We start from the raw sequence: 14,783 nt of genomic DNA, 5'->3' as shown, positions 1-14,783 counted from the left end.
CATAGAGTTTGCATATAACAATAGCTATCATGCAAGCATTCAAATGGCTCCTTATGAAGCCTTGTATGGGAGGAGGTGTAGATCGCCCATTGGGTGGTTTGAAGTTGGTGAAGCCGAGTTGATTGAGCCTGACCTCGTTCACCAAGCCATGGAGAAGGTACGAAATATCCAAGAGAGGCTAAAGACAGCCCAAAGTCGCCAAAAATCTTACACCGATGTGAGGAGGAGAGACTTAGAGTTTGAGGTGGATGATTGGGTGTATTTGAAAGTGTCACCCATGAAGGGAGTCATGAGGTTTGGAAAGAAGGGGAAACTTAGTCCCCGATACATTGGTCCGTACCAAATTTTGAGGCGGATCGGGAGTGTTGCTTATGAGTTGGACTTACCCTCAGAGCTAGCTTTTATTCATCCGGTGTTCCACGTTTCAACGCTAAAAAAGTGCTTGGGCGATCACTCGTTGGTAGTCCCCATTGACAGCGTTGGAGTTAAGAATAGCTTATCCTATGAGGAGGTCCCAATCCAAATTCTTGATCGCCAAATCCGCAAATTAAGGAACAAAGAAGTCGCCTCAGTCAAGGTCCTGTGGAGGAATCAATTTGTTGAGGAAGCCACGTGGGAAGCGGAGGAAGCCATAAAATCTAAGTATCCACATCTATTCGTGCCTACCGAGGAGGTTGTCGAAGGTAATGTCCCTTTTCTCGACATTGAATTTATTTGTGCATTTCGAGTCTTGATTAATAATTGATTGAGAATTTGATTGATTGAATGACTGAGTTTTGATTATGATTTGTACCCCGAGTCCATTCTTGGTTACCCATCATTCGAGGACGAATGATCCCAAGGGGGAGATAATGTAACACCCCTCAAAAATTTTCCTGAGATTCGGGCCTTCTTTGTATACGTGTGGGGCCCATCGTATTTATTTCGAAGTATGTGCTTGAGTTAAGATGACTCCATGAGGAATTTAAGAGCGTTGGAGGTGATGTGGGGTCATTGAGGACCCCTAGGACCGAGCTAAGTCCAAAGGATCCGTCGTGGCTAAGTTTAGGACGAGTTTATGTAAGGGTCGACTTTTAATGACCCTACCTTTGGAAGGACGTCAGTCTGGGTGGACCACGACCTATCAAATTAAAGGTCGTCGAGTCTTCTTTCCAACGCCACCAAGGACGTAAATTTTGGAGTTCGGAGTCAAAAGATATGACGATCCGAAGATGAACTAGCACGACAGGAATTCTATTTTGGCCTGGGTTGCAACTACTGGGGAAATGGTCTTGGCGCTGTAAGGGAGCGACGCGCCATTATCGCGCCAGAAATATGCCTCAGTAGTTTGGTCCCTGGTGCGACGCGCCACTAAAAGTTGTGCAGGGTTTTTCAGGCCAAATTCCCAGAATTCAGAACAATGGGATTGGCGCTGTAAGGGCGCGACGCGCCACTATCGCGCCAGAAACATGCCTCAGTAGTTTGGTCCTTGGCGCGACGCGCCACTAAAATTTGTACAGGTTTTAGGCGTGATTGGCCTTGGCGCTGTAAGGGCGCGACGCGCCACTATCGCGCCAAGGGCGTTTTAGCCTATTTTCAGAACTTTTGAGGAGGGGCAATTTGGGAACTTACCCAAATTATATATATGTAACCCTTGGTCTTTTGGGAACCCATTTGGCAGCCCCCACTCTCTCTCTAAAAAGCCCTAGGAGCTTCTCTCTCTCTCTCTTCTTCATCTTCTCAATTTCTAACAAAAAGAGTCCAAGAGCTTCAAGATTTGAGTCCCCCATTGAAGACCCCACATCAAGGTTTCTTCAAAGTCTTCAAACAAGGTATGTAAGCCTATCCAAAACATGGGCTAAGTTCACCCATGTGCCCTATTCTTGCTTGAGGTTAGATATTCATGAAAAATAGAGTTCTTAGTATGGTGTATATCTATATGAACTTTGTCTCCTATTTATATAATGCTATATGTATTGATGTTGTTGAGACAAGAAGTCCTTAAATTCCTTCATGATTAGTATGAATTGATGGAGATGAATTGTTGTTATGTTTTGTTGACCTCTTTAGCCATGTGAATATGTTGTTTAAGTCAATTTCCTTAAATGCGCTATTCTATTTGAATGGTTGAGTTGAAGTCATAGAGTTGTGTTAAATCTTGAGGAGATGTCATAAATGTTCACATAGAGTAGGCTTGATTGAGTTGATATGAGGAAGGAATTGGCAAGTGGACAAGGTCCTAAATGAGACTTGTCATTGTGCCTCAATTGAATTGCAAATGAGAACCGAGTTGATGAGGTGGTATTGTACCACATGAAACTAGCCGTAAGGGCTTGTTTGAGATAATTTGAGGAGTCTTATGAGCATAGAGTCATGGGGGGAGTATCGAGCACCGAAGCGGGTGAGAGTATAGTCCACACTCGAACCCCAGAAACTACGCCGCCAACGTAGGTAGGGATGGAACCGTTAAAGTCGGATGCTTCCCGTGGGATCAAACCGTTAAAGTCGGATGTTTCCCATTTGTATTGTCCTGAAATGATAGGACTTGACTAATCGATGGTACTCATGATTAGAGAGGCGTTCATACCCTGGCAAGGTATGGATGGATGTGGCAACAACATCGGATTGTTGTACTATCACCGGCTCATAGGTGATGGTTGTCGGTTAAGAGAAACTCTCATTTAGGCCTTGTTAGTGCTCCGAGTTAGTTGAGTTAAGTGGCTTATGAGTTAGTCCTGTCTAAACTATTCTTGTTGGACTTAGGACATTGAGTGAGTTGTGATGTATACATGTATGAGTTGAGGTCCTGAGTTGATATTGATGTTTTCTTAATGTGGTTTCATCCGGCCATTTTAAATACTCGTACATTCCATGTACTGACGCCTTTTGGCCTGCATCGTTTCATGATGCAGAGACAGGTACTAGAGATCATCAACCGGCGCTCCGTTGAAGATCCGCATACACTTCCAGCCAGTCGGTGAGTCCTCCTAGTTTCCGGAGGATATTGGGCCTTCTTGTATAGTTTTGTTGTCTCTTCTTTTATTTAGATTGTTGGTAGCCATGGGCTTGTCATTGGCACCTTTTAGACTTGAATAGAGGCTTCGTAGACTGGAGTGTGGGGAGGATTAAACTGTTATCTTGAGGAGTCTTAACTTACTATTCTTGTTGGGTTGTAAATGTCTAGCCTTCGGCCCTTATAGTATGAAAAGTATTTCATTAATTGAGTTCCGCTAAGAGAATGTGAATGAACGAATGAGTGACTGGACCAGGTGGTTCGCTCGGAGGTCAGAAATGGCCTTCGGGTGCCGGTTACGTCTAGGGTACCCTCCCGGGGCATGACAAGAGGGTAGCGAGTAGGTCGGTGAAAAAATATACGATATATATAAGGTATTTTTAAGAAAATTATGTATACATATAGCTTTTGAATCTCCTGAACAAAAGAATAGAGACGCTTAGTGGTTGAGAGGGGTTCAAAATACACCTTGTTTGGATGATTCTTATCTGTTGTACGTATTGTTAGTTTAAATACAATATTTGATTTGATCATCACTTAAATTTTATTATATCATATAATTTAAATTTATCGTTAAGTAAGGACGAAAAGTTCTAGTTTGTGTAACGATTGATTTGGTCTAATTGCGTCACCACCTTAATATTTTCTTCGAATTTTGTCTTTTTACTTATTATTTAATAATCTTAGTTTATCCTTTACCCAAAAAAAAATTATAGTCACTCTACCCTACTTTTTTTTTTATTTTATAGATTTTTCATTCAAATTATAATTGTGTGACATTATGTAACGACGGATAACGATACAATCTATCCAAATATTATATTCATTAAAATAATACAGCACGATACAGTATAACACAGTATAATATAATATGATATGTAACAAATCATTCAAACAGAAAGCTAGTGAAAATCTTAAATCCACCACCGAGAGTCAGAGTGAACACCAAAAAGAAAAGATCAAACTAAATGTCTGATCAACTAATAATAGAAAATTACAAGAACAAAAAAAGAGGAGATAAGAACGTGGAAAATGTGGATTTGGTTATTGTTCTTTTGTTTGTTTATTATTTTCTTTCTTGCTAGCTAGTAGTAATTTTTGGCTATAAATAGGAGACTCATATCCATTGGAACTTCACAACAAAACACATCTTCTCTTTTTAATATTTCATTGTTTCCCTTATTCATATCAATCATCATCATGTTTAGTCATATTATGGAGGGACTTACTGGTCATCATGACTCAAAGAAAGTCAAAGGAACTGTGGTGATGATGAAGAAAAATGCTTTAGATTTTACTGATCTTGCTGGTTCTTTGACTGATAAAATCTTTGAGGCCCTTGGCCAGAAGGTCTCTTTTCAATTAATCAGTTCTGTTCAAGGTGATCCTGGTAAGTAACCTTTTTTGCACTTTAAATATTTATCACACATGCATCGTCTCGTGGCAGAGTTAAGATTATTATTACTAAGGGTTTCAGAATATGAAGAAATATATACAGTTCATTCAACGATAAACTTAATCCAAATTATGAAGCTACGATATAATCAAATCGAATGAATAGTATGTTGAATTGAATCGTACCAGCACACGAAGAAGTTAATTAAAGGGGTTCTCCATATTCTATTACATGTTTATACATAAAAATAATTTTGACTATGTATAAACAATGTAATTTATCGTTAAAAAAGGTTTGGATGAACTATCCAGCTTATGTGAACGTGTTCAATACAATTGGAGAGAAATCTATGTAACTTTGGATCTTAGCAGCAGTTTCTTCCGGCCTGGCCTATTAAGTAAGTTAGTTAGAGACCTGCGGAGGACTGATTCACAGAGGATTCTCCTTCTTTTTCAGAAAAAGATTCCAAGAGAACCCGTATCCCGAAGGAATCAGGTTCCCCCCCCGAGGATGATATTAAAGAGTAAGGGAAAAAAGATCTACAAAAAAAAAGATCTTTTTCCAAAAATTCTTTTCCATTCAAGAGTTCTTATGCGTTTCCACGCCCCTTTGAGACCCCGAAAAAATGGATTTTGGAGTCAATTGCGAGTTTACGAGCTTGATGAATGTAGAGCGCATCCAGAAGAATAGATTAAAAATAAAATGAATTTTTTTAAATAAACTTGTTTCTAAATATAATAATTATTCATTCCTTTTAATATTCTAAAATAGAAAAATGTATCACACACAATGAAACAAAAGAAGCATTTATTCATTTATGATGTCATTATATTATATTATATTTTTAAGGAGTAGTTACGAATAATTTTATGGGGGGGTTTCAGAGAAAAAGACGTGCCCACTGCTAAAATTATTCACTAACAACTTTTTAGAGTATACTAAGTACTAATTACGTGTTTTGACTATTATATTCTTATTTAATATCATTAATTATTTAAACTGTTAATTTTTTTTTATAAATATTATCTATATTTAATTCTATTCAATAAATAAATAAATAAATAAATAAAATAGGTGCAAAATTCTGGCTATCAACTTAGGAGTCATTTGGTAATTGATTAAAACTATGCAAGTATTAGTTCGTAATTCAGTGAGTAGTTATGAAGGATTTTGTATAGATATTAGTTAGGCATGATTTAGTTATTCATGTAACCATTAGTTATTTATGTATTAATTATTTCATTTGTTATCATGCATAAAATAATACGTAAATTATTTCATAATTTAAACATGTATTAGTTACACTGGCAGAGCTACATATACTTGATGGGTGTCGACTGACATCCATCGTTAGAAAATTATATTGTGTAGCTAGATAAAAATATTTTTTTTTATGTATATATATATTACATATTGACACTCCTTGGGTTCTACACAATTTTACTTCTTTATATTTTGACATCTCTTAATTAAAATTCTGATTTCGCCAATGATTTAATTATATGCAGATTTCTAAATTAAAAATCAAACATCATATTAATTTTATATATAAATAACTTACCACCTAACTAATTATTAAAATTACTTATGCGCAAAATTTAATACATACCTAACTTTAACTCCAAATTAGATACCAAGCGATCTCTTGGGGTTTGATTGCAGTTTTGACATTTTTACATATATTTAGATCTAGTTGTATTTGGAATTTTCAAAACAAAACAAAATTACTATTATATTAGATAAAAATAATACTGTAATTCATTGATCTCATTTAATTTTAAGTAATGGTCTATGAACGGGCACAAATGATTGAAAAGGACAAGATTCTAATCATTGAATACTTCTTCCGTCCCATTTTACTTGTCATATTGTGTTTTTTGAAAGTCAATTTGACTAATTTTTAAAGTTAAATTATATTATTTTAACTCAATATTATAAAGTAAGAAATTAGATATTCAAAACTTATACGAAAAGTACTATAAGTTATAATTTTTTTCATATCAATATGATAAAAAAATAATCTTAAAATGTTAGTCAAAGTTCATATAGTTTGACTCTCAAAAAGAAAACCATGACAATTAAAATGGAACGGAAAGAGTAGTTTAATTGAGCACAAAGCTTAAAAAATATGAAATTTTTTTGCAATGTTTCAAACGTATTTTAAAAAAGAATACATCTTTATCATAAACCTTTTGTCAAATAAGTGGGATCCAACATGAGTAAAGTCTTATCCTATCTTTACCAAACACATGGTAATCAATATTTTATCAAACGCAAAATAAAATAATCTCGTAAGATATCTTGAAACTATTATTATGTTTATCCAATCAACCAAATGATCTTGATGTCGTGTTTCACTAACAATAACTAAAGGATTTTGCGGTAATAATATAATTGTTACTATTTAGTGACAATAATATAATATAAGTATTTATAATCAACACTCTATATAAATTTTGTTAAAGTCGTGACTTTTTCCTTTTTCCTTTTGATCCAACTTTGCAGCCCATGTAGTAACGGGCGACTAATCGAACTTCTTTCGTCAGAAAAATTATTTGTATATAAAAAATTATTCGAAATATATGTGTATATTAAATCTTAAATATTTTTAATTAAATTTTTGACTTCGCCACTGTCTGTAGCAAATGGTTTACAAGGGAAACGCAGCAATCCGGCCTACTTGGAGAACTTTCTCTTTACAATAACTCCATTAGCAGCAGGTGAATCAGCCTTTGGTGTCACATTTGATTGGAATGAGGAGTTTGGGGTTCCAGGTGCATTCATCATCAAAAATATGCATATCAATGAGTTCTTTCTTAAGTCACTCACTCTTGAAGATGTGCCTAATCATGGCAAGGTCCATTTTGTTTGCAATTCTTGGGTTTATCCTTCTTTTAGATACAAGTCAGATCGGATTTTCTTTGCAAATCAGGTATGATTTACTTTTCCAAGTACCAAGGGGTCGTTTAATAGTTGATTTGGAGGTTAGTTATGCATTAAATGTTGCATAAATAATGTCACGTAGTGAGTTATGCAGGTTTAAATGTCGCATAGGTAATGCTACGTAGTGAGTTATGCATGTATTAAATGATACATACATAATAGTGAGTTATACATGTATTAAATGATACATACATAATGTTACGTAGTGAGTTATGCAGGTATTAAATTTTGCATAAGTAATGACATGTAGTGAGTTATGCAGGTATATTTTAATGTTGCATATCAAATGGTAAGTTATGCATGTATTGTATAGGTTGTTTGGAAAAATATTATTTTATATCTCAAAAAGAAATTATAATATATTATTTATCATTTACTAATCATGATTAATTTCCTTTAATACCTTTTAAATGATTCTTAAGTTGGTCAAACCTCTTAATTAGTCTTTTGTAACCTATAATTTATTCTACAACTTAATCACATTGATTTATTCTTCAATGTTGGATTTGAACGTTATTTTACAAATTAGAACGTAAGATCATTAAGGGAGTTGAAAGATGATTATTATTTCCCTATAAATACATATATTTGCAAGGTCTTTGGGAGAGACAAGCAAAATCATAAATATCTTTAAGGACAGTGACAGAAACACACTTCAAGCTATATGAATTCCTTACTAGTGTTCGTGTTCATGATAACGTGTTAGTGTTCGCTATGATGGAGTATTTTCCGTAAGATTTCCAACATAGCTAATGTCACATAGTGAGTTATGCAGATATTAAATGTTGTATAAGTAATTAAATGTTGTATAAGTAACGCCACGTAGTGAGCTATGTAGGTATTAAATGTTGTATAAGTTATGTCATGTTTGGTAGTTAGTCAAGAGGTAAGTTATTCATATATAAAATTAATATGGTGTTTGGTTTACAAATTAGAAACAAGTATAACTACATGAATGACTAACCTTGTATAACTCATCCATACATAAATTCCCTTGTAACTGATTCATGTATACCTGCATAACTCTAACCAGCTACGAAACAACCCGTTGAGCATCTGAAAAAAGGGAAAGTGCTATCAAAATCAAAAGTTTTAGCAATGTTTTGATTGTTTATGCAGCCATACCTCCCAAGTGAAACACCAGAACCTTTGCGCAAATACAGAGAAAATGAATTGCTAACTTTAAGAGGAGATGGAACTGGAAAGCGCGAAGAATGGGATAGGATTTATGACTATGATGTCTACAATGACTTAGGTAATCCAGATCAAGGTGCACAACATGTTAGAACTACCTTAGGAGGTTCTGCTGACTACCCATATCCTCGTAGAGGAAGAACTGGTAGAGCACCAACACGAACAGGTTAGACGTTCACATACATTAGTCCATTCTATGTAACTACTCAACGCGTTTAGTTTTTTGGAAAGCAACTCTGCAATTACATTGTTTTGTTTTGTTTTGGATAGATCCTAAAAGTGAAAGCAGGATTCCACTTATTCTGAGCTTAGACATCTATGTACCAAGAGACGAACGTTTTGGTCACTTGAAGATGTCAGACTTCCTAACATATGCTTTGAAATCCATTGTTCAATTCATCCTCCCTGAATTACATGCCCTGTTTGATGGCACACCTAATGAGTTCGATAGTTTCGAGGATGTACTTAGACTCTATGAAGGAGGGATCAAACTTCCTCAAGGACCTTTATTTAAAGCTCTCACTGATGCTATTCCTCTAGAGATGATAAAAGAACTCCTTCGAACAGACGGTGAAGGAATATTGAGGTTTCCAACTCCTCTAGTGATTCAAGGTACAAATTGTTACATCATAAAGAAGTAATCTAGTCAATAATTTTCTTTCATTTTTATGTGTTTGTATGATTTAAGTATTGATGGTGCAGATAGTAAAACAGCATGGAGGACTGATGAAGAATTCGCGAGAGAAATGCTAGCTGGAGTTAATCCTGTCATAATAAGTAGACTTCAAGTAAGATGGTTCCTTTCAATTATCTATAGGCTTCGTGTAGATAAAGAATGTTGATCTTATGTTTCTTGTTTAATTTGCTAGGAATTTCCTCCAAAGAGCAAGCTAGATCCCGAAGTATATGGAAATCAAAATAGTACAATTACTGCAGAACACATAGAGGATAAGTTGGATGGACTAACGATTGATGAGGTAATATATTTACTCGAAATTCCACACTTGTTTGTACAATTAAGATATGTTTCGTTTACAAGTACTAAATAAGGATTTTAACATGTTATTTGTTAGGCGATCAACAATAATAAGCTTTTCATACTGAACCACCATGATGTTCTTATACCATATTTGAGGAGGATAAACACTACAACAACAAAAACCTATGCCTCGAGAACTTTGCTCTTCTTGCAAGATAATGGATCTTTGAAGCCACTAGCAATTGAATTGAGTTTGCCACATCCAGATGGAGATCAATTTGGTGTTACTAGCAAAGTGTATACTCCAAGTGATCAAGGTGTTGAGAGCTCTATCTGGCAATTGGCCAAAGCTTATGTTGCAGTGAATGACTCTGGTGTTCATCAGCTAATTAGTCATTGGTAACTCCCTTATGTCAAAAGACTTCTATAGCAATTTATGATACACAATAATGACTAATTCAAAGGGGAGCCTTGTAGTAACTGGTAAAGTTGTTGACATGTAACCAGGAGTTCATGGGTTCAAGCCGTGAAAACAGCCTCTTGCAGAAATGCATAATAAGGCTGTGTATAATATATGCTTGTAGTTTGGTCCTTCCCCGGATATCAGGAGCTTTAGAGCACTGGGCTACCCTTAATGTGTTAAATCTAATACGTTTGATCATCTTCGCAGGTTGAATACACATGCAGTGATTGAGCCATTTGTGATTGCAACAAACAGGAACCTAAGTGTGCTTCACCCTATTCATAAGCTTCTATATCCTCATTTTCGGGACACAATGAATATAAATGCTTTGGCAAGACAGATCCTAATCAATGCTGGTGGAGTTCTTGAGAGTACAGTTTTTCCATCCAAATTTGCCATGGAAATGTCAGCTGTGGTTTACAAAGATTGGGTTTTCCCTGATCAAGCCCTTCCGGCTGATCTTGTCAAAAGGTACTATACGATAAGCTCCATCAAAACTAACTTTATAACAAAACATAACGATGTTCGCATTGCTTAATGGTGCTGGTATCTTGCTTATATGACCATTATATTTATCTAATTTCAGGGGAGTAGCAGTTGAGGACTCGAGTTCTCCTCATGGCGTTCGTTTACTGATAGAGGACTATCCATATGCTGTTGATGGCTTAGAAATCTGGTCTGCAATCAAAAGTTGGGTGACAGACTACTGCAGTTTCTACTATGGATCAGACGAAGATATTCTGAAAGACAATGAACTCCAAGACTGGTGGAAGGAACTCCGAGAAGTAGGACATGGTGACAAGAAAGATGAACCTTGGTGGCCTGAAATGGAAACACCTCAAGAGCTAATCGATTCGTGTACCACCATCATATGGATAGCTTCAGCACTTCACGCAGCAGTCAATTTCGGGCAATATCCTTATGCAGGTTACCTCCCAAATCGCCCTACAGTAAGTCGAAGATTTATGCCTGAACCAGGAACTCCTGAATATGAAGAACTAAAGAAAAATCCTGATAAGGCATTCTTGAAAACAATCACTGCTCAGTTACAAACATTGCTTGGTGTTTCCCTCATAGAGATATTGTCAAGGCATACTACAGATGAGATTTACCTCGGACAAAGAGAATCTCCCGAATGGACAAAGGACAAAGAACCACTTGCTGCTTTCGACAACTTTGGGAAGAAGTTGACTGACATTGAAAATCAGATTATACAGAGGAATGGTGACCAAATATTGATAAACAGATCAGGTCCTGTTAAGGCTCCATATACATTGCTTTTCCCAACAAGCGAAGGCGGACTTACAGGCAAAGGAATTCCCAACAGTGTGTCAATATAGACCTTTCTTACTCTTCAATCCATGATAAGAAGATCGTCGACACTGGAAAATGAAGAAAGCTGGAGTTTGAATAAATCTTGAAATAAATTTTCATTAAGTGTTATTCCCTTATGTTTGCTTCATTTCTCTATGTTTGATTCTCCTAAGTTTACTGTATTTCCATTTTAATCTGAGAATAATAAAAATAATTCCAGCAGAAAATTCCTATATACTCTGTCCCTTGGACATAAGTCTGGCCAAACTTCGTTAAATCCTTGTACTATCTTCCTTTTCTAGTCAATCTATGATTGTAACAACTAACAACCCAACCCTTCTTTTGAGGATTTGTATACCAATTCTTTGAGACTTGTTGACATGAGTTGGGTTGGGATTCAAGGGGCTCGGGGTGACTCGACACCATTGACTCTGATTTTTAAGTTGAATATTTTTTTTTGATATCTGGTGCACTACGTGATAATCATATGATTCGTCAAGTATATTATTCTTGAGACATTATATGAAAGCATGATAAAATGCTACATGTATGAAAATATATGAACCACACATGAAAATGCCTTTTAATCAATTCAAGACATTATATGAAAGCAAGATAGAATGCTACATATATGAAAATATATGAAGCACACATGAAAATGCCTTTTAATCAATTCAATAGTTCAAGTATATGATCATTAAGGAGTGATGGATATCAATCAATTCAATAAGCCATATATCAACTAAAGAGCTCAATTAATCAAGTTTCCAGTACTCCCTGATATCATAAATCAGTCAAAGTAAATTGAAGTATTTGGCCAAGTTTTTAGGAAAAAGTAAGTGTTTTTAAGTAGTAGGAGAAGTTGTTTTTCAGAAGGTAAAAAAATAGTTTTTCCTCAAAAGTACTTTTGGAACCTTGGTCAAGCACAAACTCCTGCTCAAGTATTGAATAAAGTGCTTTTCATATTGCTTAACCAAACACAAATTGTTACTCTTCAAAAATACTTTTCCGAAAGACACATAACCAAAAAAACAATTTGAAAATAACATATTTTTGAAGCTTGCCAAAGAGACTGAGTTTTGAATGAATAAACTCAAGATTTTGCTGGCGTTTCATCAAAGATTTTGGATCTGATTTTGAAAATACGATCCTTAAATATTTTCAAGTTCTCAGGAACTGGCTCACACCCGTGTTTTGGTTTTCGAAACTTCCAATCACGAAACTTCAATTTTTTTAAAAAGTAAAATGCATGTCTAAATTTCTAAAACTCAAATTTTCAAGTTTGAAATTCAAAATCTATGATCAACAGAAAGTTTTAATTAAATACTAACAAATGAGGTCTTACAATTGTAAGGGCATTATGGTCATTTTAGTTAATATTTGTTTATAGTTTTCTTGCATTACATGTTTGAATTCTGAAAAGTTGTCCTTGGACAAAAGCATCAATCAAGTCATCTTTGTGAAAATGCCCGTAAATTTCATAGATGATCATATAACTATGAAGTCGATTTCGTAAAATCAAACTGAAATTTGCATAAAAACCCAAGTGTAAGCGACTAAGTTTCGCTCCTGAAATATAGCGATCAAGAAAGGAAAAATAGCAAGCAAACAATAATATTTATATTTAAATATGTTCTAAGGTTACAATCATTATGAAATCTTAAGAAAGAAAGATGTAATCCCTTGATTCTCCTCTTCGTGATTATCAACTCAAGAGTCTTACTTCGTTCTTGATTTGATGAAATACTTGCGGCTCAACACTTGGTGATGAAGACTTTTTTGTATGCAAAAGACTTGCAGATTACCACTGAAGAGAAAGGATTCTCTATGTATTTTTGTGTATCCTTCTTTTCTTCTGAAGACCCCTTTATATAGGAATGAGCTAGGGTTTTAGGGGTATTTTGGTCTTCAAATAATTTAGAAGACCTTGAACTTGAAGAGTTTGGTTGGGCTCGTCTTGTTTACTTAATGGACTGGCTTAAATGTAATTTGAACTTCATGTAAATCATATAATTTTAATTTAAATATTAATCCAATTTTATTAATCAATAATTTGACCTGATCAAGGAATCAAGAATTTAAGATTTTTAATATCAATTTATCAATAAAACTTCAGCCCCTGCACGGGACTCTTCATTAAAAGGCCTATTTAAGTCTTCCATTTAATTAAAAGGGTTTCAAGTTTTTTTTCTTAGTGAAATGACCCACTTTTTAGATTAGGTAAAACACTCTAATTTAGTTGTGATTTAAAATTTAATTATTATGTCAGATTAGTACCCATCTTTTATGAACTACAAATTGGTCCAAAATCAACAATAATCAACAAAAACAAGAAAAACCCTCCAAAATTTCCTCCTTTCAACGTCTTTTTTTCTTCTTTCTTCTATTGTTCTTCTTCCACTCTCAATCTACCCTCTGTGCATATGATTGTGTGTTATTGAGGTCCTAAAACTCTTCTCTTTTTTGTGAAGTTGGTTTCAACAAGCTATATTTGGAGAAAGATGGTGTTAAGTTTTAAAGAAATAGTCAAGCTCAAATTAAATCCGATTAAAGACTGCTTTGGAGTAGCATTAGCCTGGACTTCTGTTAAAACATTGTATCAAGACCTCAGTTTGAAGGTACACAAATGAATTTCATATATTTGTAGAGTTATTATGCAGATGAAATCTAGTCTGCAATGGACCGATTGACCATCGATCTGACCGATTATATATCAATCCTCTATGTTATTCAATAGCTGACCGATCATAGTAATTAGTTCGACAGATTCATTATAGATTTTTTTATTTTTTATTTCCATGTTTGCAATAATGTTTCATTTTACTAGTTTCTAATAACGTTACATTATTTATTGTAGGTAGGTACAAAATCATGACAGGAGTTGTCTTACTTGTTGATTATTTTGGAAAGTGGGTAGATGACAAGAAATCGTGAAGATGGAATTCTCAAAATGATACACTTCGAACAATGCTTGTGAGCAGTGATGTTGCCTTTGATAAATTCATGGAAACTATCATTAGAAGAGGTGAATTGAGTTGCGAACATGATTCCATTTGTGTCAAGTATATGACTAATGAGGGTACAATAGAAGATGTTCTCCCTTGCCAAGTTGAGAAATTTATGGAAGCTAATAAGCATATAATAGAATACGTTCTCCCTTGCCAAGTTGAGATAAAGGTTCCACTGGATAACGAAGATGATGATGTTCAGTTGCCTGAACAATTAGAGGATGCAATGATTGGAATACATCATAGCTATATTTTTTCTGATGGCTCGGATTTTAATAAAGGATATAGATTTCTGAACAAAGAAGTCGTAGTGAACAAACTGAAACTTGTCGCAATAAGAAAGGGTTTCGAGTTTGCTACAAAGAAGTCTAACAAATCATTGGTAAGTGTTACATGTGTTGAAAAAAGCTGCAAATGGAGGGTTCGTGTTGTTAAGTTATTAGCTCAAATGCCTTCCGTATCACAAAATATGAGCCTAATCACTCTTGTAACTT

General features: G+C 34.9%; 1 protein-coding gene across 1 annotated transcript; it reads left to right on the top strand.

The window, feature by feature from the left end:
• Positions 1 to 4,131: 4,131 nt before the first annotated feature.
• Positions 4,132 to 11,516, top strand: LOC129888963 (probable linoleate 9S-lipoxygenase 4). The gene is made up of 9 exons (XM_055964039.1): positions 4,132 to 4,382; positions 7,031 to 7,320; positions 8,451 to 8,691; positions 8,796 to 9,137; positions 9,228 to 9,313; positions 9,395 to 9,502; positions 9,599 to 9,903; positions 10,175 to 10,438; positions 10,554 to 11,516. The coding sequence occupies exons 1-9, from the start codon at positions 4,193 to 4,195 to the stop codon at positions 11,305 to 11,307; spliced, it is 2,580 nt and encodes an 859-aa protein (XP_055820014.1). The 5' UTR covers positions 4,132 to 4,192; the 3' UTR covers positions 11,308 to 11,516.
• The last annotated feature ends 3,267 nt before the right edge of the window (positions 11,517 to 14,783 follow it).

Source organism: Solanum dulcamara, chromosome 5 (assembly GCF_947179165.1).
Source record: "Solanum dulcamara chromosome 5, daSolDulc1.2, whole genome shotgun sequence".
Taxonomy (NCBI): Eukaryota; Viridiplantae; Streptophyta; class Magnoliopsida; order Solanales; family Solanaceae; genus Solanum; species Solanum dulcamara.
Note: the sequence above shows the minus strand (reverse complement) of the source record. Positions and strands in the feature narration are given on the sequence as shown.